Below are 26887 nucleotides of genomic sequence, written 5' to 3' on the forward strand. Positions count from 1 at the left end.
CGAAGACCATCTTCAAAGTGTTGCCAAAAATAAAGACTAGCAATAAAAGCTAAGAGATTAGAAGAACAAAGAAATGGGTGGTGGCAATTCCCAGAATAAGTATGGTGAATCTATTTATGACAACATTATATATTGGTTCGACAGCATTTTATGGTGAGAAATTATGTAATTTGTAAATAAGCATTTTAGATAACAGATTAAGCTAGTGGAAAGTTAACTAATTGCCTTTTTATTTCCTGAAAGCAGGAAGGGTAACAAATTGATAACTTGGGACATTTGTTAGAAGTAGGTGAAAAGAACCAACATTAGATCCACAAAAATGACTAGGTAGCTCAAAATATTGGTCTTGTGTGTGTGTGTACTATGTTACCTAGTCCAACCTATATGAAGTAGTCATTATAGTCTTTCTAATGTGATTCTCATACCTAAAATCTATTGAGAAACTAATATATATATTTTTCCTGTTGTTATATGTTAGGAATTGTACAACACGAACCTAAAAGCTAGATAGATTCTTTGAGCATTGTATGAAATATGAGATTTATACTGATGAGTGAATGACAACGTGATGATCATGATAAGCTAGAGAGAATCTTTAAACATGTTCTGAAACCTGAGATTTATAATGATCGTGAATGACAATTCATGACCTTCAATAAGTTGCACGAGTACAGTCATGCTGGAGTTTATCATCGACGGAATGATCGGTCCCAACACAGTCCCAGGATTGACAACTACCACATCCAAATGATTCTTGTTTGCAAATTCCCAAGCTACCTTCTCGGCCATCATCTTGGATGCCGGATGATATGGGTTAGGTTTTGTGGGTCTTCAGATGAGGAAAGAAAAGGAAGAAAGAGTCAAAGGAGAAAGGCCAATGACAGCCGAAACATACTTTCAGAACAAAGGTAGGCCAACATCGGTCGATACATGCCTGCCGAACGAAGGTAGGCCAATATCGGTCGATACATGCTTGCCGAACGAAGGTAGGCCAATATCGATCGATACATGCTTGTCGTATGAAGGTAAGTTAATAACGACCGATGCACACTCCAAAGCAAAGATAGAACAATATCGGTCGATACATGCTTGCCGAACGAAGGTAGGCCAATATCGATCGATACATGCTTACCATATGAAGGTAAGTTAATAACGACCGATGCACACTCCAAAGCAAAGATAGACCAATATCGATCGATACATGCTTGCTGAACGAAGGTAGGCCAATATCGATCGATACATGCTTGCCATATGAAGGTAAGTTAATAACGACCGATGCACACTCCAAAGCAAAGATAGACCAATATCGGTCGATACATGCCTGCCGAGCGAAGGTAGGCCAATATCGGTCGATACATGCCTGCCGAACGAAGGTAGGCCAATATTGGTCGATACATGCTTGCCGAACGAAGGTAGGCCTGTTGGTTGCTACTCGGAAAACCTAGAGATTCCACTGTACAAAAATTTTGTACAAAGGTCTGAACCTTTTCCTAGCTACCATGTGTTCTTTTTAATTAAATTTTGGATCGCCTGCGGAACTTAACACGTTTGATCCAAAACTTAATCTATTTGTTCTTTTAGGTTTTGACTTGGATCTCCTGCGGAACTTAACACGTTCAACCCAAGTCACCTTAAGTTATTAATTCCATTAAATATTAATTTCCATAATTGGTTCCCAGTACTGACGTGGCGAGGCACACGACCTTCTTAGATATGGGAGCAACCACCACCAACTAGACAAAACCTTTTATAGAAACCTAATATTTAATTTCCTAAAATAACTTTAGGTTAACCGAAAAGAATAATCAAATCACAAGGAAAAGAAAAAACAAAAGAACACAACATCGAAAAACATATTCAAAATTCTAGAACGTAAGCCTCTTGTATTTGGTATTATTTCCATAAATAACTAGTATGATGTGGAAAGAAAAATTACTAGTTATACCTTGTAGAAAAACCTCTTGATCTTCTATCGTATTCCTCTTCTAACCTCGGACGTTGTGTGGGCAATGATCTTCCGAGATGAGAAACCACCAACCACCTTCTTCTCCTCCTAGCTAGGTTCGGCCACAAAGAAATAAGCTTCACCAAGGAAGAAAATCAAAACACTAACACTCCAAGAGATGCTCGCTTCCTCTCCTTCTTCTTCTTCTTCTCCAAGTAGTATCCGGCCACCACAAGAACTCCAAGGAAAGAGAGGGGTTCGGCCACCACAAGAGGAAGAGAGGGAAAGGATGATGGCCGGCCACAACACCAAGGAAAAGAGGGAGAGAAAATAATAGAGGTTGTCTCATGAAGGCACCCTCACCCCTTCTTTTATATTCCTTGGCCTAGGCAAATTAGGAAATTTAATTACAATAAAATTTCCTTAATTTCCTTGACATGATTTAATTGAGAAAAATAAAATAAAATTTCCCCAATTAAATTCAAGTGGCCGGCCGCATCATGAAGAACAAATTGGACAAGTTTCAATCAACAATTAAAACTTTCTAATTTGTTTCCGGAAATTTTAAAAAATAAAATTTCTCTTTAAAAATCTCTTCATGGTTGATAAAAGGAAATTTCTATAATTTTAATTTTATAACATGTGAATAATTTTTAAAGAGAAAATAAAATATCTCACCAATCTACAAATAAGGAAAGAGATTTAATATCTTTCTTTAATCTTTTGTAGATCTTTTATAAGAGAGATATTTTAATTTTAATTCTCCTTAATAAATTATTTCTTCCACATAATAAAAATTAAAATTAAAATTCCTTTTTAATTTAACTTGGCCGGCCCCCACTAGCTTGGGTTCAAGCTAGGGCCGGCCACCCAAATTTATACCTAGGTCGGCCCTAGCTTGGTTCCCAAGTTAGCTTGGCCGACCCCCTATTGGTGGGTATAGAAGGTGGGTATAGGTGGGTATAGAACTCTATAAATAAGAGGCTACGATAGGGACCGAGAGGAGGAATTGGTTTTGGTCTCCAGATAAAATTAAGCATCCCGTGTTCGCCCCGAACACACAACTTAATTTTATCAATAATAATTCATTCCACTAGAGAACTATTATTGAACTACCGCACCAATCCCAAATTACATTTTTGGGCTCCTTCTTATTATGAGTGTGTTAGTCTCCCTGTGTTTAAGATATCGAATGTCCACTAATTAAGTGAGTTACTGACAACTCATTTAATTAATATCTAATTCCAAGAGTAGTACCACTCAACCTTATCGTCATGTCGGACTAAGTCCACCTGCAGGGTTTAATATGACAATCCTTATAAGCTCCTCTTGGGGACATTATCAACCTAGTATCTCTAGGACATAATTTCCCTCTATAATCAACAACACACACTATAAGTGATATCATTTCCCAACTTATCGGGCTTATTGATTCATCGAACTAAATCTCACCCATTGATAAATTAAATAAATAAATATCAAATATATATGCTTGTTATTATATTAGGATTAAGAGCACACACTTCCATAATAACCGAGGTCTTTGTTCCTTTATAAAGTCAGTATAAAAGAAACGACCTCAAATGGTCCTACTCAATACACTCTGAGTGTACTAGTGTAATTATATAGTCAAGATAAACTAATACCTAATTACACTACGACCTTCTAATGGTTTGTTCCTTTCCATTTTGGTCATGAGCTACTGTTTATAATTTATAAGGTACTGATAACATCATCTTCTGTATGTGACACCACATACTATGTTATCTACAATATAAATTAAATGAACAACTACAAATAAATGTAGACAATTTGACCAAATGTGATTCTTTATTCATAATTAATGTTTACAAAGCTTAGGCTTTCAGTATACACTCTAACAATCTCCGACTTATACTAATGACTAAGCTGCCATATCTTCTACCATACATCTGATTCCCATTCCCTCCACATGTCGATCAAAAGCTTTCGCCGGAAGGGCCTTAGTGAAAGGATCTGCCAGGTTATCTGCTGATGCAATCTTGGCGATGACAACTTCTCCTTGCTTCACGATATCTCGTATCAGGTGGTACTTGTGCTCTATATGTTTACTTGCCTTATGAGCTCGTGGTTCCTTCGAGTTTGCAACTGCACCGCTATTATCACAATAAATTGTGATGATTTTGGGCAAACCAGGAATCACATCTAAGTCCATTAGAAAGTTCCTGAGCCATACTACTTCTTTAGCTGCCTCAGAGGCTGCTACATACTCAGCTTCCATGGTTGAGTCCGAAACGTATTTCTGCTTAACACTCCTCCATGAAATGGCTCCACCTCCTAAAGTAAACACATAGCCTGATGTAGACTTACTGTTGTCCCTATCTGATTGGAAATCTGAATCCGTGTAACCCACAGGGAGCAGATCGTTTGCTTGGTAAACTAGCATATAATCTCTAGTCCTTCTCAGGTACTTTAATATATGCTTTACCGCAGTCCAATGTCCTTGTCCAGGGTTACTCTGATATCTGCTAACGGCAAAACAGATATCAGGTCTCGTACATAGCATTGCATACATTAGGCTTCCTACAGCCGAAGCATAAGGAACTGCTTTCATGTCCTCTATCTCTTTCGACGTCTTCGGAGACATCTCTTTAGATAGAGCTACTCCATGTATAAAAGGTAAGAAACCTTTCTTGGAATCCTGCATGCTAAAACGAGCAAGGATTGTATCTATATATGAAGCTTGGGACAGACACAACATTCTTTTCTTACGATCCCTTATAATTTTGATCCCAAGAATGTGTGAACAATCTCCTAAGTCCTTCATATCAAATTGTTTGGACAACCATACCCTTACGTCTGATAATACCTTGACATTGTTGCCAATTAACAAAATATCATCTACGTATAGTACAAGAAATACCACCACGTTTCCGTTACACTTCTTATATACACAAGACTCATCCGGACTTTGAATAAATCCATATGACTGGATTACTTCATTAAACCGGATGTTCCAAGACCTTGAAGCTTGCTTCAGTCCATAAATGGACCGATTGAGCTTGCACACTAGATGCTCTTTGCCTTTTTCAATGAACCCTTCTGGTTGCTTCATATGGATGTTCTCTTCAAGACTTCCATTAAGGAAAGCTGTCTTGACATCCTTTTGCCAAATCTCATAATCCATATGAGCAGCAATGGATAAGAGTATCCGGATAGACTTAAGCATGGCCACCGGTGAAAAGGTCTCCTCATAATCGATTCCCTCTTTCTGAGTGTACCCTTTCGCAACAAGCCTAGCTTTAAAGGTTTCTACCTTCCCGTCTATCCCTCTTTTCCTTTTGTAGATCCACTTGCATCTAATGGCTTTTACACCATCAGGTGGTTCTACAAGCTCCCAGACCTTATTAGAGTACATAAACTCTATTTCAGAATTCATTGCTTTTTGCTAAGATGCTGCATCTATATCTTGGAGTGCTTCGTCATATGTTCGTGGATCAGGTTCATGTTTACCCGGGATCAAGTCCGAAGACTCTCCCAAAAACATGAATCTTTCAGGTTGCCTCACAACCCTCCCACTACGACGAGGCACTGTCTGTGGTTGTGTATCATGTGTGACATGTGTTGCAGTCTCTTGTGATACTTCATCTTGTACTGTTGGTACTGAAGTAGACATGTCCTCTCGGAGTTCTTCTAAAACAACTTTGCTACTGGGCTTGTGATCCATTATATAGTCTTCTTCTAAAAACTAGGCATTGGTGCTAACAATGACCTTCTGGTCTTTAGGACTATAAAATAAACCACCTTTCGTTCCTTTGGGATATCCTACAAACACACGAACTTCTGTACGAGATTCTAACTTATCAGCATCTGGTTTCAGCACATGTGCTGGACTACCCCAAATTTGAATATGTCTTAGACTGGATTTTCGCCCATTCCATAATTCTGTGGGAGTAGAAGAAACTGATTTAGAAGTTACTAAGTTCAGAACGTATACTGCTGTTTCCAGAGCATATCCCCAAAATGAATTTGGTAATTCTGAATAACTCATCATCGATCTAACCATCTCCATAAGAGTCCTGTTTCTTCGTTCTGCTACACCATTCTGTTGGGGTGTTCCAGGTGCAGATAATTGGGATTTAATCCCGGCCTCTGATAAGTAATTCCTAAACTCTCCTAAGAGGTATTCGCCACCACGATCAGATCGTAGTGTCTTGATACTTTTACCTAATCATTTTTCCACATCAGCCTTGTATTCTTTGAACTTATCAAAGCACTCGGACTTGCGGCGCATTAGGTAAATATATCTATATCTTGAATAATCGTCTATGAAAGAGACAAAATATTCAAAACCTCCTCTTGCCTGGACAGACATAGGACCACACAAATCAGAGTGAACCAATTCTAACACTTCTTTGGCTCTATACCCCTTGGCCTTGAACGGCCTCTTGGTCATTTTACCTTCTAAGCAAGATTCACAAGTTGGAAAATTTTCCAACTCTAATGAACTCAAAAGTCCATCGGCTATAAGCCTCTGAATCCTACTTAAGTTAATATGACCAAGCCTTAGATGCCAAAGATATCCTTGGTTCATATCCGAAGGTTCTTTTCTCTTATTAGAATTAGAAGATGAGTTATAAATTTCCATGTTTTGCTTTGTGGAAGAAATTGGATTTAAAGTATACAAATTGCCAACTAATGCACCAGAACATATAATCACTTTATTTCTTTTAATAACTACATCGTTACTAAAGGAAACTGAATATCCATCTAAAAATAGTTTAGACACTGAAATTAAATTCTTTCTAAAACTGGGTACATAAAGACAATTTCTTAAAATCAAATTTCTATTTCTACTAAAAGATAAGTAGACGTCTCCCACTACAACAGCTGCCACCTTAGTAGCATTGCCCATGTAGACGGTAATCTCTCCTTCAGATAGTCGTCGGGTTTCCTAGAACCCCTGCAGAGAATTGCAAACACGATCAGTGGCTCCCGTATCTACATACTAGGTGCAGGTAGATAACACCGCTAAACATGTTTCAACAACTAGAGCATGAGATATACCTTTGTTTTGGTTCCTACGAGGACAGTCCGCCTTCCAATGTCCTGCCTGCTTGCAGATGAAGCATTTGCCCTTCGGCTTCTTCACTCCAGCTTTAAATCCCGTACTCTGAGACTTATTCACTTTCTTTGCTGAACCAGCTTGTTTCTTCTTCTTCTTTCCTCTCGGTTTAGAAGTAGAACCATTTTCAGCATAGTGAATTTGAGCATTGTGATGAAATAATCCTTCTGCTGCTTGAAGTTCTGTCAGTAGTTCCGCTAATGAATAAATCCTCTTATTCATATTATAGTTCAGGCGGAACTGTTCAAAACTTCTAGGTAGCGTTTGGAGGATCATATCGATATGGGTTTCCCCATCAATTTCTCCTCCAAGGATCTGTATCTCGTTCAGATAAGCCATCATCTTTAGGATATGATCCCTTACAGGAGTATCCTCTTGCATGGTGGCTGTCATTATCTTTCTCATGGCTTCTTGCCTAGAAGCCCTATCCTGATGACCAAAGAGTTCCTTGAGATTGTTCATAATATCATAGGCTGTTGGTAAATCTTGATGCTGATGTTGCAATACATTTGACATTGAAGCCAAAATGTAACACCGCGCCATCTCATCTGCTTTTACCCATTCCCTATGATATTCAATCTCCTCTTGGGTAGATTCACCAGTAGGTGCTTCAGGGCACTGCTCAGTCAGTACAAATTTATAGCTTTCAGCAATAAGAACAATGTCCAGGTTCCTTTTTCAATCTATGTAATTAGGTCCAGTAAGTCTATTCTGTTGAAGTATAATGGACAGTGGGTTGAAAGTCATCCTAAGAATCACAAATAATTTTTGGTCAGAACTCTAAATTTAGAATAATATTGATTTCTCAAACAATACTATTTTAAATTAACCAACACCTCAAAACACCGTGAATTTTGTATGCCATGTTAGTGTGGACGTATACAAATTCAACATTTGTAAAAGGAGGGTTTTAACCCATTAATTTTATTATCTTGTCAACCTAACTTTTTGACAAATAAAATTAATAGTTGGTATCATTTGGTCACACAAATAATAGCAGTGACTCCGATGGGGAGGATACTATTAGATGTGTCTAAGTGTATACCATTACTTGACACTAAGTCCATTAATAAGATTATGCCCCTTCCGTTGGGGAAGATCACACGCTCTTAATTAACTTCCTATAGTCATCCAAAAATGGAAGTCTGTTCTAGTGATCCGCAAACAAGCTCATCCGTTATGGAGGAAGGCACTCAGAGCCAACGCGTAAGCTTGTTTGCATCACTTACAAACCAGTAATGGAGACAATGGGATTTACTTAAAAATCCCTCTCCCACTTAGTTATTTATAAATGAGGAATTTTAACTATGCTAGCCTACTAAAACTTGTAAACTAACATGCACACACAGCATAATATAAAAGCAATAAATTGAAAATTTAATTTTCAACTATTATGGCTTTTATCTCTAATTGTCCTCCGTGTGTTGTCATCCCAAGCTGCTGCCATATTTGGCCACCGCCACCGGGTCTAGCTGTCGCATCCATCTTGCTCCTAGTTCCGCTGCGCCTCTGGTCCTTAGAAGGTTCCACGCTTTGCAAGATTCGATCCGCGACATAAATAGAATTTTACATTTTGATCCTATATTCCATAAAAGGAATGTACATGTATCTAGATCAAAAATAAAATCCTAATATAAAACTAAATACAGCTCCTGCTGTATTTTAATACAATCATACACACAGAGATAAATGCCCTTGACATGTCCAAAGGTCCAATCACACACATAATAACTAAAAGCCATAATAGTTGGATCCTGCATCCACAAAGTTAGCACATCCTACTATTATCCAGCCTAAATTATGTATGACATGTGCATAATTAAACTAAATACCAAATACACAGAGGCAAAACCCTAGCTCTGATACCAATTGTTGGTTGCTACTCGGAAAACCTAGAGATTTCACTGTACAAAAATTTTGTACAAAGGTCTGAACCTTTTCCTAGCTACCATGTGTTCTTTTAAATTAAATTTTGGATCGCCTGCGGAACTTAACACGTTTGATCCAAAACTTAATCTATTTGTTCTTTTAGGTTTTGACTTGGATCTCCTGCGGAACTTAACACGTTCGACCCAAATCACCTTAAGTTATTAATTCCATTAAATATTAATTTCCATAATTGGTTCCCAGTACTGACGTGGTGAGGCACACGACCTTCTTGGATATGGGAGCAACCACCACCGACTAGACAAAACCTTTTATAGAAACCTAATATTTAATTTCCTAAAATAACTTTAGGTTAACCGAAAAGAACAATCAAATCACAAGGAAAAGAAAAAACAAAAGAACACAACATCGTAAAACATATTCGAAATTCTAGAACGTAAGCCTCTTGTATTTGGTATTATTTCCATAAATAACTAGTATGATGCGGAAAGAAAAATTACTAGTTATACCTTGTAGAAAAACCTCTTGATCTTCTATCGTATTCCTCTTCTAACCTCGAACGTTGTGTGGGCAACGATCTTCCGAGATGAGAAACCACCAACCACCTTCTTCTCCTCCTAGCTAGGTTCGGCCACAAAGAAAGAAGCTTCACCAAGGAAGAAAATCAAAACACTAACACTCCAAGAGATGCTCACTTCCTCTCCTTCTTCTTCTTCTTCTCCAAGTAGTATCCGGCCACCACAAGAACTCCAAGGAAAGAGAGGGGTTCGGCCACCACAAGAGGAAGAGAGGGAAAGGATGATGGCCGGCCACAACACCAAGGAAAAGAGGGAGAGAAAATAAAAGAGGTCGTCTCATGAAGGCACCCTCACTCCTTCTTTTATATTCCTTGGCCTAGGCAAATTAGGAAATTTAATTACAATAAAATTTCCTTAATTTCCTTGACATGATTTAATTGAGAAAAATAAAATAAAATTTCCCCAATTAAATTCAAGTGGCCGACCACATCATGAAGAACAAATTGGACAAGTTTCAATCAACAATTAAAACTTCCTAATTTGTTTCCGGAAATTTTAAAAAATAAAATTTCTCTTTAAAAATCTCTTCATAGTTGATAAAAGGAAATTTCTATAATTTTAATTTTATAACATGTGAATAATTTTTAAAGAGAAAATAAAATATCTCACCAATCTACAAATAAGGAAAGAGATTTAATATCTTTCTTTAATCTTTTGTAGATCTTTTATAAGAGAGATATTTTAATTTTAATTCTCTTTAATAAATTATTTCTTCCACATAATAAAAATTAAAATTAAAATTCCTTTTTAATTTAATTTGGACGGCCCCCACTAGCTTGGGTTCAAGCTAGGGCCGGCCACCCAAATTTATACCTAGGCCAGCCCTAGCTTGGTTCCCAAGTTAGCTTGGTCGGCCCCCTATTGGTGGGTATAGAAGGTGAGTATAGGTGGGTATAGAACTCTATAAATAAGAGGCTACGATAGGGACCGAGAGGAGGAATTGGTTTTGGTCTCCCGATAAAATTAAGCATCCCGTGTTCGCCCGAACACACAACTTAATTTTATCAATAATAATTCATTCCACTAGAGAACTATTATTGAACTACCGCACCAATCCCAAATTACATTTTTGGGCTCCTTCTTATTATGAGTGTGTTAGTCTCCCTGTGTTTAAGATATCGAATGTCCACTAATTAAGTGAGTTACTGACAACTCATTTAATTAATATCTAAGTCCAAGAGTAGTACCACTCAACCTTATCGTCATGTCGGACTAAGTCCACCTGCAGGGTTTAACATGACAATTCTTATGAGCTCCTCTTGGGGACATTATCAACCTAGTATCTCTAGGACACAGTTTCCTTCTATAATCAACAACACACACTATAAGTGATATCATTTCCCAACTTATCGGGCTTATTGATTCATCGAACTAAATCTCACCCATTGATAAATTAAAGAAATAAATATCAAATATATGTGCTTGTTATTATATTAGGATTAAGAGCACGCACTTCCATAATAACCGAGGTCTTTGTTCCTTTATAAAGTCAGTATAAAAGAAACGACCTCAAATGGTCCTACTCAATACACTCTAAGTGTACTAGTGTAATTATATAGTCAAGATAAACTAATACCTAATTACACTACGACCTTCTAATGGTTTGTTCCTTTACATTTTGGTCGTGAGCTACTGTTTATAATTTATAAGGTACTGATAACATCATCTTCTGTATGTGACACCACATACTATGTTATCTACAATATAAATTAAATGAACAACTACAAACAAATGTAGACAATTTGACCAAATGTGATTCTTTATTCATAATGAATGTTTACAAAGCTTAGGCTTTCAGTATACACTCCAACAAGGCCAATATCGATCGATACATGCTTGCCGTATGAAGGTAAGTTAATAACGACCGATGCGCACTCCAAAGCAAAGATAGACCAATATCGGTCGATACATGCCTGCCGAGCGAAGGTAGGCCAATATCGGTCGATACATGCCTGCCGAACGGAGATAGGCCAATATCGGTCGATACATGCTTGCCGTATGAAGGTAAGCCAATAACGACCGCTACATACTCCGAAGCAAAGATAGACCAATATCGGTTAAGAAGGTTTTTTCGAGCAAAGAACCCGCACTATTCCTTCAATGAATACCTTAGAAACATGTTGAATAAAATGTTATTTTTTAAACATAACAAAGATACAAATAGAAGTCACATGAAGAAGAATCATACATGAATATACCGAATAAAATAATTCATGATAGAGAATATATATTTTGGCGGGAAATATGCTTTCAGCTTGTCTTGCAGGCGCTAAACGACAAAGAAGGTACATCTGGGGTACAAAAAAGATTCCTTAAAAATCATCTTCCCCAAGTACGCAGCTGATGTCATAACGAACTCTAACAAACCGGGGTCCACTTCATGACTACGGAGGTTATATGAAGTGGTATAAAAGGGGGAATCCTCTCCGTTGGTAAGGTAAGTGGAGATCCCTAATTTTCTGGCTACTGTTCATCCTCTTTCTTCTTCCTTCCTCGACATCAAGGGAGATCACTAACTTGAGCGTCGGAGGGCCTAGCCAGGGATTCCCACCCCGGTCTTAGGTCACTGACAATAGTGTTGGTTGGTCTCTTGTGCGCAGGGAGCTTCAGGAGCTTGAAAGTTCGGTTTTCTCCTATTTGTACGGGGATTTCTTCCTACTTAGCAGATTTCCTACGGTGATTCTGGTTTTCTTCCGACCCGCTTTGGGTTTCTCGGGTCAAGGTTTCACCGGCCTTATTCCTCGTCATTCCAGTGGGTTTCCTTCTTCCGAATCTCCTTCACGGTCAGCTTCTCAGACAGGATCAAATTTGGCGCCGTCTGTGGGAAACTTCACCTGAATCTAAGACTACATGATGGAAGAAGCTAGGAAGTCGAACCTACTTACTATCAGTCGCGAGGATTTGGAACTCCTCATTAATTCTCATGTTCAGAAAGCCCTGCAACAACAACAACAACCAGTGCAAGCTCATACTGGGGCCACTCTGCCGACGGCTCATCATCCGGCGATATCAACTACTGAGCATCGGAAAGGCAAGGAAATGGAAGAAGAAGAACCTTTGTATTTTCCTCCAGTTATTGTTTCTCCAACCAGGCGTCCACGAGCCTTCCTTCGCACTCCCTTGGATCCAGGGGGTAAGAGGCCTGTGTTTCAAGAGTCCTCTGGTGAGGCGCCAGACAGAGAGAAGCGTAAGATTAAAATGATAACTAGTGATAGTTCACCAGAAAAGGTCATCTCTCCATTCTCACAAAGTGTATTAGATGACCCGCTTCCTAAGCGATATCAGAATTTGCAAATTGGAGAATATGCCGGAACCACAGATCCGGAAGATCACTTGTTAAAATTTATGAATGTAGCCTTGTTGCAACAATTCTCCGATGGAGTGAAGTGTCGGATGTTTCTCACTACTCTTGGGGGAGCAGCACAGCGATGGTTCAAAAGGTTTCCTGAAAAGTCTATTCGAAAATTTAAAGATTTCAAGAAAGTCTTTCTACATCATTTCTCCAGTAACAAAAGGTATCATAAGACATCATAGAGCCTGTTCTCAATTAAGCAGACGTCTAAAGAATCCATCCGAGCATATATTAAAAGATTCAATCAGGTAGCTATAGATGTACCTAATGCTACTACTGAAATATTAGTGAGTGCCTTCTCTCAGGGTTTAAATGATAATGATTTCTTTAAAGATTTGGTAAGAAATCCTCCTGTTAATTTTGATTCCCTGATTGAACGTGCCACTGAGTTCATTAACGTAGAAGAAGCCCAAGCTGCTCGTAGGAAAGAAAGTGTTCCCTCTTCTCCTACTCATGCGAAGGAGAAGGCTCCGACCCCGGTACCCCCACCAAGAGGACCTAGAACCACTCATCCACCAGATTATCGTCCGCAAGCTGTACAGCATGTAGAGATGCAGCCGGAGGCACCAAGGAGATGGTGTACTTATCATAAAACTAGCAATCATCACTCTGATGACTGTTTTGTTTTGAGAAATAGACGAGCCAATAAAGAGCGCTATCAGAGGCAGAACTATTACCGACAACAGTATCCCAGGCAGCAGAGTCCGCTCAAGCCGGAATATCACCCGGATGGAACTCAGCAAGAAGCAATACCGGTCCCAGCTGGCACCAGCCAAGTATTAGATAAAGCACCTTCCGAAACCACAATGACTCGTCAGGAAGAGAATAGAAACAATGCTGCTCGGGGTAATATTAACATGATTACGGGCGGACCCACTGATGGGGACTCTAACAGAGCCAGAAAAGCACATGCCCGAAGATTGGAGATTCATGCAGTAGGATGCAGCATGGAACGAGCAGCCAGTCTTGAAATAAGTTTCGGGCCCAAAGATCTAGAGGGGGTAGAAATACCTCATGACGACGCATTGATCATCAAAGCTGTGATAGCCAATTATGCCATCGCTTGTACCTTCATAGACACTGGCAGCTCGGTCAACATTATATTTAAAAAGGCTTTTGATCAGCTACAAATTGACTCCAGTGAACTTCAACCGATTGCAACTCCTCTGTATGGATTCACAGGCAATGAAGTGCAACCTTTGGGTCAAATAAAATTGGCCATTTCTCTAGGAGATGAACCCCTGATGAGGACTAGGAGATCCTGTTTTATGGTAGTAGATGCTCCATCTTCTTATAATGTGATATTGGGTCGGCCTGCCTTGAACGAGTTCCGGGCGGTCGTTTCTACTTTCTGTCAAAAGATTAAGTTTCCTGTGGAGGATCAGGTTGGAGAAGTACGAGGTGATCAAAAGATAGCCCGGAAATGTTACGTAGAAATCATTCGAACTCAGTCCAACACCGCCCGGAAGATTCAAAGAATGGAAGTTAATGCCATTCGCGAGAAGCAGCCCGTCCTGGTTTATGAAGAAAAGGAAGAAGTTCAAATCCAGACTGGACGGCCAGAAGCTACCACCTACGTTGCAGCCGATCTTGATCTTGATCTTAAAGCTGAGTTGGTGCAATGTTTGAAGAAGAATAATGATATATTTGCCTGGACTCCTAAAGAAGTTTCGGGCATTTCTCCTACTGTTATGGAACATTCCTTGCATGTCTTCCCGGATGCCCGCCCAGTCATGCAAAGAAAGAGGAGTTTTAGTGCGGAACAGAATCAGATTATCAAGGAAGAAATAGCTAAGCTTATGGAGGTCGGATACATCAGGGAAGTTCAATTCCCAAGCTGGCTAGCTAATGTGGTATTAGTCTATAAACCCGGGAATAAATGGCGGGTATGTATTGACTTTCGAGATCTCAACAGAGCCTGCCCAAAGGACTATTATCCCTTACCCAGGATTGATCAACTGGTTGATTCTACTGCCGGATGCAAATATATTTCCATGCTGGATGCATATCAAGGTTATCATCAAGTCCCCTTGGCCAAAGAGGATCAAGAAAAGGTTAGTTTTATAACATCTGAAGGCACTTATTGTTATAATGTTATGCCCTTTAGACTAAAGAATGCAGGAGCAACCTATCAAAGGCTTATGAATAAGGTCTTTCAGAAGCAGATTGGTAGGAATATGGAAGTATATGTTGACGACATCTTAATTAAGTCTCTTCAAGCTGCTGATCTGTGCAGGGATATAGAGGAGACTTGCAAAACATTAAGACAATACGGGCTCAAGTTGAACCCAAGCAAATGCTTGTTCGGTACGAAGGGAGGAAAATTCCTGGGATATATGGTGTCCGAACGAGGGATAGAGGCCAACCCGAGCAAGGTCAAAGCACTGCAGAACATGGAGCCACCTCGCAACCTGAGAGAAGCTCAAAGATTGACAGGCCGAATCACTGCCTTGTCTAGATTTATTTCTAGATCAGCTGATCGCAGTTTTCACTTCTTTAAAATACTCAGAAAGGCTAATAAGTTCCAATGGAATGAAGAATGTGATAAGGCTTTTCAGGAGTTGAAAGATTATTTAGCTACCCTCCCTGTGTTGGCTAAACCTATAGCAGGAGAGACTCTGTGGGTGTATTTGTCAGCTAATGAAAACGCCATAGGCTCTATATTAGTCAGACAGGAAGGAAAAGAGCAACAACCTGTATATTTTTCTAGTCATTTATTAAAAGGAGCGGAGTGTAGATACACTACACTAGAAAAGCTGGCTTATGCTCTAATATTGACTGCTCGGAGGTTGCGCCCATATTTCTTAGCACATGAGATTATTGTCTTAACCAACAACACTCTCGGTCAAGTATTGCTCAACCCAGAGGCATCAGGACGGTTAGTCAAATGGACAACCGAGCTTGGGGAATATGACATCCAATATCAACCCCGCTCAGCCGTCAAGGCACAAGCTCTAGCAGATTTCATCATAGAGGTTCAAGGCCCAGAAGAAGAAGATACCTGGAAAGTTTATGTGGATGGCTCTGCAACTAGACAAGGCAGTGGAATCAGTGTTCTTCTTGTATCCCCGAGAGAAGACAGACTTCAACTTTCCATTAGATTAAATTACAGAGCTACCAACAATGAGGCTGAATATGAAGCTCTAATAGCTGGCTTACAGGCTGCTCGGCATGTAGGAGCAGCTCGAGTCCTTATATACTCTGATTCTCAGCTAGCAACCCAACAATAATCAGGTAATTTTGAAATCAATAATGACAGGCTTAAGTTATATGCCGAGGCATTCGATAAGTTGAAGTCTCAATTTCAAGATGTGAGCATACAAAAAATTCCTTGATCGGAGAATCAGGTGGCAGATGAATTAGCTAAATTAGCCTCTGCTGTAATACCATGGAGTCTTGATCGACCAGTGGAACAGACCCTGTTAATTTCTTGTATTGAAAGACAGACTGATATAGAAATTCAGGGTGATTGGCGAGCTCAAATTATACTATATTTACAGCAAGGTCTTCTTCCGAGAGATACAGAACAAGCCAGGGTATTTAAGAAATGAGCTGCTCAATATACTATAGTGGGGGAACAATTATATAAAAGGGTTTTTTCCAGACCTTTGCTCAAGTGTGTAGGCACAGAAGACACACAATTTATTTTACAGGAGGTGCATCAGGGTTCTTGTGGTAATCATATAGGAGGAAGATCTTTGGCTCGTAAAATCCTCCTAGCGGGATATTTCTAGCCCACTCTACATGAAGATGTCGCTAAACTGGTAAGAACTTGTATTTCTTGTCAAAAGCATCAGAATATATTACATCACCCTACCCAGTTATTAAGAACCTCTATAGTCTCGTGCCCCTTTGATCATTGGGGAATGGACATAGTAGGTCTATTTCCTATGGCTGCTTCACAGAGGAGGTTCTTGTTGGTGGCTGTGGATTATTTCTTTAAATGGGTGGAAGCAGAACCACTTGCTAGAATCACAGAGGACGCGGTCATTAAATTCTTATGGAAAAATATAATCTGCCGGTTTGACATTCCTCATAAGTTGGTCTCTGATAATGGAAGACAGTTTCAAGATGATAGAATCCTAGACTGGTGTCATAGTTATGGGATTACTCAGGCCTTCACCTCTGTAGCTTACCTGCAGAGCAATGGGCAAGCAGAAGTAACTAATAGGGAGATTATCAGAGGACTGAAAACTAAGTTAGATCATATCGGAGGTAGCTGGGTAGACGAGTTACCCAATGTTCTCTGGGCATATCGTACTACGCCTCGTGAAGCTACAAGAATCACTCCCTTCCAGTTAGTTTATGGAGGAGAAGTAGTAATCCCCATTGAGGTAGCAGTAGAGTCTGACAGAAGACAATTGTATGATGAGGATAATAGAGACAGACGACTTATGGAGCTGGACTTGATCGAGGAAATAAGGGATAAAGCTACTACTCGTCTTATATCATATCGACAGAGGATGAGACAGAATTATAACAAAAGGGTCATTCCCAGATTCTTCCAAGTAGGTGATTTGGTATGGAAACGAGTTAAGCCTGTGGGAGATGTCAGCAAGTTAGCACCACAATGGGGAGGGCCTTATAAAGTAATAGAAAAGCTCGCGTCAGGCTCATACTATCTCCAAGATGCCGAAGGAAGAATGTTGGAGCGCCCTTGGAGCGCTAATCATTTGCAACCCTATCGAGCCTGATTGGATCATATTACTTTAAATACATTCACAGTTATTGGAATTCCCAGGCGAATTGAGATACCTGCAGTTTATGTACTTTGTTTCTTTGATGAAAGTCAAGTAAGATAAATATTGACACAGAAGATAAATATGGTTCATGCGAATTAATAAGTATCAGGGGAAGCCTCCTTCCTATTTTTCAAGCAGTAAAATAGGGGGAAATCCTAAAGGCCTATTCGGATCCCCTCAAGGAATTACAAGCCAACACGAGGTTAGCCCAAGTATTATACTTTCGTATAAACCAAAGTCGATTGGGAAGATTCTATGAAGTAACCCAGCGGGCCTTCATAGGAAAACTCCGAGACTATAAACCAAAGTCGATCGAGAAAAGCCTATGAAGTAACCCTGTCGGGCCTTCATAGGAAAACTCGGAGACTATAAACCAAAGTCGATCGAGAAAAGCCTATGAAGTAACCCGGTCGGGCCTTCATAGGAAAACTCGGAGACAATAAACCAAAGTCGATTGAGAAAAGCCTATGAAGTAACCCGGTCGGGCCTTCATAGGAAAACTCGGAGACTATAAACCAAAGTCGATCGAGAAAAGCCTATGAAGTAACCCGGTCGGGCCTTCATAGGAAAACTCGGAGACTATAAACCAAAGTCGATCGAGAAAAGCCTATGAAGTAACCCGGTCGGGCCTTCATAGGAAAACTCGGAGACTATAAACCAAAGTCGATCGAGAAAAGCCTTTGAAGTAACCCAGCGGGCCTTCATAGGAAAACTCGGAGACTATAAACCAAAGTCGATCGAGAAAAGCCTATGAAGTAACCCGGTCGGGCCTTCATAGGAAAACTCGGAGACTATAAACCAAAGTCGATCGAGAAAAGCCTATGAAGTAACCCGGTCGGGCCTTCATAGGAAAACTCGGAGACTATAAACCAAAGTCGATCGAGAAAAGCCTATGAAGTAACCGGGCCTTCATAGGAAAACTCGGAGACTATAAACCAAAGTCGATCGAGAAAAGCCTATGAAGTAACCCGGTCGGGCCTTTATAGGAAAACTCGGAGACTATAAACCAAAGTCGATCGGGAAGATTCTATGAAGTAACCCAGCGGGCCTTCATAGGAAAAACCGGAGACTATAAACCAAGACAGATCAAAGTCGATCAGGAAGATTCTATGAAGTAACCTAGCGGGCCTTCATAGGAAAAACCAGAGACTATAAACCAAGACAGATCAAAGTCGATCGAGAAAAGCCTATGAAGTAACCCGGTCGGGCTTTCATAGGAAAACTCGGAGACTATAAACCAAAGTCTATCGGGAAGATTCTATGAAGTAACCCAGCGGGCCTTCATAGGAAAAACTGGAGACTATAAACCAAGACAGATCAGAGTCGATCGATAAAAACCTATGAAGTAACCCGGTCAGGCCTTCATAGGAAGACTCGGAGACTATAAACTAAAGTCAATCGGGAAGATTCTGTGAAGTAACCCAGCGAGCCTTCATAGGAAAAACCGGAGACTACAAACCAAGACAGACCAAAGTCGATCGGCAAAATCCTATGAAGCAACCCGGACGAGCCTTCATAGGAGAAGCCGGAGACTATAAACCAATATGAAGCTGAACCATCGAGAAATTATATGAAATACATCAGATGAGTCTTCACCAAAGAGATCAAAGATTCTGAACCCGTGCAAGATATAAATACCAGAGAATCTTTTGGTTTTGAAGCCTAATCTCGAAAGAGGATTCCATAGAGGAACCCAGATATGTGAAAATGAAAGTATTTACTCAAAAGTCGTCCAGGATATTGTGTTCAGCTTGGAGGCCAATAGTTTATACAATTTCATATCCAGTCTCGACCAAGACTATTCATCCTCGGGGAAATACAAAGCATATGGGAGGTTACTGGAAAAAAGAACCCATCAAGATAAGGCTCCGCTTTGAAGGATGAACAAGGAATCTCTTAATAGAGTTTATATTCAACAAGCAATAACATTCCGAAAGGGGTATTCTCAAACTAAGTATGAAGAATAAGCAAGTAAGTGTTAAAATTTCCTTATATCTTGCAAATACTTAGTTACTCAGTACCAACTGCACCTTTTTTGCTCATTATCAATTCTTACTTTACAAGTTTTTATGAATACCTTCTTTAAACATCCGGGAAAGGGCCTTTTAAATCTGAGGGTAGTTCTTCATTAAGCCTGCGGCGATTTATGAAAGAGAGGGGAGGTTCCCTGGGTAGATATCCACCCTCTTTTAATTGTTGAAGAACCCCCGATACGGAATGATTTAGCGCACCCACTATCCTGCGAACAAATTCCCGGGCAAATGCCGGTGACTTTAAGAAAGCTTGTCGCCATTCTTCCCATCGACTCTTTTCCTGCTCCTTATAACGCTGGAAATCAGCTTGCAGTTTTGAGTTTTGCTCTTTTAGAACATCCTTCTCTGTCTTAATTGTTCCAACTCCTTCTGGAGCAGTGATAATTCGTTATCTTGAGCTTTCCTCAGCTCTTGTTCCTGTAGAATAGTGAAATCATGAGAAGCCAGGTCCTGAGCTTGGTCAGGAAGACAAGCATTATGAAGCTTCTCTACTTTCTCTAAGATAAGACTTTTCTGAGAAGCATCTAAGAGAGCTTTCTCTTTTAAAGCGATCTCCAATCGAAGACCTGAATGTAGTCTCTCCACCTGTAATTCTAACGTCTTCCTAGCAAGCTCTTTGTCTTTCAGCAGTTGTTGACATTCCTCCAATGCTTGCTTCAGGGTTCCCAATTGTTGATTTTGCAAGACCACCTGCTCTTGCAACTGAGCCCTATCACTACTAGAAGAAGGTGAGGCAGCCTTCAATGTCTCTAGTTGAGCTTTCAACTTAGTGTTCTCATGATCTTTAGCTGTGAGCAGCTGATCGATATGCAGACTTGTGGCTAGAAACTAAATAAAAGGATAACGTGGGTTAAAGATACAGTTACAAAGCTAATAAACACACAACTAGGAATACTTACAGCCACTGCCTGACGACTATGGCGATCCGCTCGATGTGGGAGACTAAGGCCTCGCAATTGTTCATAACCTTGTGACCAAGATTCAGCCAATAAACCTTGCAATTGCAAAGTACCATAGCCAGGAGGACTAGAAGGTTGTCCCAATTGAGAAGGTAAGCCCGCAGCTACTCTAAATAAAGGAGGGGGATGAGAGGAAGCCAGAGATGGAGAAGAAGAGGAGGCAATCTGAGGAAAAGGGATAGTAAAAGCAGGAGGAGCAGAGTGGGAGCTAGAGGGAACAGAAGGTAGTAGTGCAGGAGGGGTTGTTACAATTGTGGAAACACTAACGGTTGAAGGGCTGACAATGGGGAAAGATCTCCGGCAAGGTGTTCGTTTCGCTCGAGGCCTATAAGCCAAGGGAGGCAAGCCCAATGCCAAGGATGTAGAAGGCACAGGAGATATAGCGGCCATCTCAGAAGCAGGAGCAGGAGAAGCTGAAACAGTAGAAGAAGAAGAGATAAGCAGACCAGGCCTCATCATTCGAAGAGCAGGATTGGAGATGATATTGGTGGGAGTCATCGGTGCTTTACCTCTTTCAAAAGAAATAGGCGCCGGAACAAGAGGAGTTTGTACAAAGGTACCAAAGAAATCACCAAAGGGAGAATCCTTGGTAAGATTTGGCTTTTTAACTAAAGTAACAAAAGGCTCTTCTTCTTCCTCTTCCATGAGTGCGACACCCTCTGCTTGTTGTTCTTCTTCAGAAAGCAAGCCCAAGGTAGAGGGATTGGGATCATATTGGTGAGCCAGTAACCATTGTTCTCTAAGATTATTGATAAAGGACTTGGTCATAGTAGAATTCCTGTACATAAGAGCCGGAAGAATAGCATCGGCTGAAAAATAGAGTATAAACATTATGGTTATAGAGATATACTAATTAGCAAAGGTGAAGTAAAATAATTATACTCACTAAAGGAACTATCCAAAGGAGTGTTAATGTTGCCTATCCCAAAGGGAAACATTAAGCCCTCTTCAATTAGATGCGGTAAACTGAATTTCGCTCCCCGTAGTTTAGGCAAGGCAGAGGCCACAGAAGGATCATTGAGAAGACCTTGAGTGTCAGGAAGCGAGGGCAGATCATGTATCCATTGAATAGGAAAAGGAGGGGGAGAAGGTAGACGCATATAGAAAAAAATTTTATACCATTCACCTTGAGGGGGAATACGATTAAATAGAATGGCTTTGGGACGAGACTGAAACTTAAAAATACCAACATCTACCCGACGAGGGATAAAGAAATGATGGAAAAGACGAGGAGACAATGGGAAATCTAACAGTTTGGATACTCCAATGAAGCCCACTAGAATGGAAAAGGATTGAGGGACGAACTGGTTTAGCGGGATAGCAAAATAACGGCTAACCTCACAAAAAAAGGAGTGAAGAGGAAATCCGAAACCTTGCAGGACATGGTCCCTGAAGATGGAGATACAGCCTAAGGGAGGAAGGTGAGGACCTTCATGGGGAGCAGGGCGGACAATGTAAGAGGGAAAATCATAGGTTGCCTGTAAGTCCACTTCTTCTGTATCTGTGAGGTCGGAAGAGCAAGAGAGGAACCATGCCGGAGAAGAAACCGCCATGAAGAGAGAAGGTCAGAAGAAGAAGAATTGAGAAGCGAAAAGATGGACGGAGGGAGCAGAATGAGATTCCGTAAACCCTTGTCCCTTTTCTAGTCCTATGCTAAAACCTCTAAACATAAGATACGAAAGGGAAATAAAAGGTGCTCAGAATGTCAAGCGTCATAAAAGGTAATAATATCATAGAATAAAGGGAAAGAGATGAAGTCAAATAAACTACCTCGGAAAAAACGTAAAATTTCCCTAGAAATAATTTTTGAAGAAACTTGATGAGAAAAAACAAAAATTAATACTATAAATATAGGTTTAAAGCACGGGTCAAGCCTCGAATATTGATTAATGAAAACAACCTGGTTAAATTGAAACATCCTAATAAATCGATCGATAATTGGGGGTATCTTCGAAATATCGAACGATACCTACCAATGGTTATACATATATCGACCGGGACAATAAAGAATGAGGATAATTGGGGTATCGAACGATACCTACCAATGCTTATACCTAAGTCGAATGGGACAATAAAGAATGAGGATAATTGGGGTATCAAACGATACCTACCAATGCTTATACCTAAGTCGAACGGGACAATAAAGAATGAGGATAATTGGGGGTATCTTCGAAATATCGAACGAGACCTACCAATGCTTATACCTAAGTCGACCGGGTCAGTAAAGAATGGAGATAATTGGGGGTATCTCTGAAATATCGGACGGTACTTACCAATGTTTATACATATATCGACCGGGTCAGTGAAGAATGGGTCATAGGGAAAAATTGGACACTAACAAGCTAAGTAGCATTTAGTACACGTACATGAAACCAACAAATTATCCAAAAATTTGAATAAGATCGACAATCAAAAGAGACTATTCAGATTCACGTAAGTTTGTAAAACCTTAATTCCCCTTCTTTACAACAACTGGAGAATGAGTTAGAAGTAGCTTGGGGTACAAATCAGGGGGTCTTTCTTCAACGAGTCTGCGACGGTTCAAGAAATTGAGAGGAGGAACGCGCGCTAAGTAGCCCTCCTCTTTCAACTGTCGAATTGCTCCTTTGGCCCCTGCCGTAAAAGCAGACAAGATGGATCTCACAATCGGCCGGTTGAACTCAGTAGATTCGATCATGGCGGTGGCTCATTCTGTGTAACGAACATCTTCGTGCTCCTTATAAACCACTAACGCCATCTGAGAGGTTTTTGTTGGAGCAATCCCAATGGTCCGCGGGACCATGTGTTTTGGTGTTTGGGCAAAGGGTTTAAGTTAGGTTCACCCTTGTATTTGATATGTGTATTTGAGTTGTGCAGGTTTGCAGGATACACATATGACTCAGGTTGATGGCTTCGGGTCCGGTGAAGGATGGAGCATCCGAGGGACCGTGGACAAGGCAGCGAGGACAAGGGCCGAGGGAAGCGACTTCGAGGCATACGCGAAGGATGGCATTGGGTACGAGCCGCGGGCTTGAATGCATCCGAGGGACGAGAGCCAAAGGAAGTAGGCTTGAAGGCAAAAGGTCAAAGCTGCAAAGGAAGAATCAAGTGAGTCATAAGGGTGAGGGTACGAGTGCACGAGAGATTGTACTCGGAGTAAAATCCTAGTTTTTAGGGTTTTACTGTAGCAGTACTGTAGCGCTACTGTAGCAGTACTGTAGCAGTCGACTGCATGTTTTAGCAGTCGACTGGCAGGGAACAGAATGTGTGGAATCGAGCCGTTGGGATGTAACGGTCGAATTTCCACAGAGGGCAGTCGACTGCATGTTTTAGCAGTCGACTGGTAGGCGGGGTTTTCCAACCCGTGGCCTATAAAACCAAAGCTTGGGAGCTTGGTTTGAGTTGACGAAATAGAGGTGGTTAATCTCTATTAGTAGTCTACTTGTGCCCTAGCGTCAAAAGAGCTCTTGTGAGGGTTGTGGTGAGGTTTCTCCACCCACAAGGAGGTTTGAGCTAGCCGGAAGTTTTCCGGGGAGTAATCCACCGAAGGATCGGGATCGTCCACCTTACGGACACGCCGTGGAGTAGGAGCTTTATCTCCGAACCTCGTAAATGATCGATACCATCTGAAAGTGTTTTCAGCACTAGATTTTGACCGGGTCAGCTCATATAGATGTATGGGATCCATGGGTGATACATACATGAGTTTAGGGTCATTTGGATGACAAGTTTTCAATAATTGGGATATTGTTGGAGAACTTTTGGATGTTAGGCAAAGGGGGAGAAGTAAGGTTTAGTTAGGAAAACACGAAAGTACCTTTGTGTAGGGGAGCCTTGGGATAGGTTCTTAAAAAGCCCGTTGTAAAAATCCTAGCTCAATGGAGAGCTTAGGTAAAGGGGGAGCCTTGGGATAGGTCCTTCAAAAGCCTTATGTGGAAAATCCTAGCTCAATGGGAGCTTAAGTGTAGGGGGAGCCTTGGGATAGGTTCTTAAAAAGCCCTGTGCATTGTTACGGCGGTTGCCAAGTGTGTAGCCTTGGCAACGTAAGTCCATTCGGCAGTGTAAGTCCAAGTGTGTAGCCTTGGCAACGTAAGTCCATTCGGCAGTGTAAGTCCAAGTGTGTAGCCTTGGCATCGTAAGTCCATTCGGCGGTGTAAGTCCAAGTGTGTAGCCTTGGCAACGTAAGTCCATTTGTTTTAGCATGTTTATTTGCTATATATTTTCCCTAACTTAAACGTATTGCCAAACACCAAAAAGGGGGAGATTGTTGGAGCAATCCCAATGGTCCGCGGGACCATGTGTTTTGGTGTTTGGGCAAAGGGTTTAAGTTAGGTTCACCCTTGTATTTGATATGTGTATTTGAGTTGTGCAGGTTTGCAGGATACACATGTGACCCAGGTTGATGGCTTCGGGTCCGGTGAAGGATGGAGCATCCGAGGGACCGTGGACAAGGCAGCGAGGACAAGGGCCGAGGGAAGCGACTTCGAGGCATACGCGAAGGATGGCATTGGGTACGAGCCGCGGGCTTGAATGCATCCGAGGGACGAGAGCCAAAGGAAGTAGGCTTGAAGGCAAAAGGTCAAAGCTGCAAAGGAAGAATCAAGTGAGTCATAAGGGTGAGGGTACGAGTGCACGAGAGATTGTACTCGGAGTAAAATCCTAGTTTTAGGGTTTTACTGTAGCAGTACTGTAGCGCTACTGTAGCAGTACTGTAGCAGTCGACTGCATGTTTTAGCAGTCGACTGGTGCAGTCGACTGGGGCAGTCGACTGGCAGCGAACAGAATGTGTGGAATCGAGCCGTTGGGATGTAACGGTCGAATTTCCACAGAGGGCAGTCGACTGCATGTTTTAGCAGTCGACTGGTAGGCGGGGTTTTCCAACCCGTGGCCTATAAAACCAAAGCTTGGGAGCTTGGTTTGAGTTGACGAAATAGAGGTGGTTAATCTCTATTAGTAGTCTACTTGTGCCCTAGCGTCAAAAGAGCTCTTGTGAGGGTTGTGGTGAGGTTTCTCCACCCACAAGGAGGTTTGAGCTAGCCGGAAGTTTTCCGGGGAGTAATCCACCGAAGGATCGGGATCGTCCACCGAAGGATCGGGATCTCTGTAAGCTCGTTTTCATGGGGGCAGTCGACTGGTACTTCTTGCAGTCGACTGATACCAGTCTGAAAGTGTTTTCAGCACTAGATTTTGACCGGGTCAGCTCATATAGATGTATGGGATCCATGGGTGATACATACATGAGTTTAGGGTCATTTGGATGACAAGTTTTCAATAATTGGGATATTGTTGGAGAACTTTTTGGATGTTAGGCAAAGGGGGAGAAGTAAGGTTTAGTTAGGAAAACCTGAAAGTACCTTTGTGTAGGGGGAGCCTTGGGATAGGTTCTTAAAAAGCCCGTTGTAAAAATCCTAGCTCAATGGAGAGCTTAGGTAAAGGGGGAGCCTTGGGATAGGTCCTTCAAAAGCCTTATGTGGAAAATCCTAGCTCAATGGGAGCTTAAGTGTAGGGGGAGCCTTGGGATAGGTTCTTAAAAAGCCCTGTGCATTGTTACGGCGGTTGCCAAGTGTGTAGCCTTGGCAACGTAAGTCCATTCGGCAGTGTAAGTCCAAGTGTGTAGCCTTGGCAACGTAAGTCCATTCGGCAGTGTAAGTCCAAGTGTGTAGCCTTGGCATCGTAAGTCCATTCGGCGGTGTAAGTCCAAGTGTGTAGCCTTGGCAACGTAAGTCCATTTGTTTTAGCATGTTTATTTGCTATATATTTTCCCTAACTTAAACGTATTGCCAAACACCAAAAAGGGGGAGATTGTTGGAGCAATCCCAATGGTCCGCGGGACCATGTGTTTTGGTGTTTGGGCAAAGGGTTTAAGTTAGGTTCACCCTTGTATTTGATATGTGTATTTGAGTTGTGCAGGTTTGCAGGATACACATATGACTCAGGTTGATGGCTTCGGGTCCGGTGAAGGATGGAGCATCCGAGGGACCGTGGACAAGGCAGCGAGGACAAGGGCCGAGGGAAGCGACTTCGAGGCATACGCGAAGGATGGCATTGGGTACGAGCCGCGGGCTTGAATGCATCCGAGGGACGAGAGCCAAAGGAAGTAGGCTTGAAGGCACAAGGTCAAAGCCGCACAGGAAGAATCAAGTGAGTCACCAGGGCGAGGGTACGAGTGCACGAGAGATTGTACTCGGAGTAAAATCCTAGTTTTAGGGTTTTCTGTAGCGATACTGTAGCAGTAAAACCAAAGCTTGGGAGCTTGGTTTGAGTTGACGAAATAGAGGTGGTTAATCTCTATTAGTAGTCTACTTGTG

At 41.3% G+C, this 26887-nt stretch overlaps 1 protein-coding gene across 1 annotated transcript in view; it reads right to left on the reverse strand.

Moving 5' to 3' along the window:
* Positions 1-582: 582 nt before the first annotated feature.
* Positions 583-26887, reverse strand: part of LOC121978393 (phenylacetaldehyde reductase-like) — a 59028-nt gene continuing 32723 nt past the window's right edge. Inside the window, exons 5-6 of the mRNA XM_042530745.1 lie at positions 14765-14773; positions 583-792 (exon numbers count right to left, since the gene is read on the reverse strand). Of these exons, the coding sequence (XP_042386679.1) occupies positions 583-792; positions 14765-14773 (219 nt within the window). The remainder of the gene's footprint in view (positions 793-14764; positions 14774-26887) is intronic.

Source organism: Zingiber officinale, chromosome 4B (assembly GCF_018446385.1).
Source record: "Zingiber officinale cultivar Zhangliang chromosome 4B, Zo_v1.1, whole genome shotgun sequence".
Taxonomy (NCBI): Eukaryota; Viridiplantae; Streptophyta; class Magnoliopsida; order Zingiberales; family Zingiberaceae; genus Zingiber; species Zingiber officinale.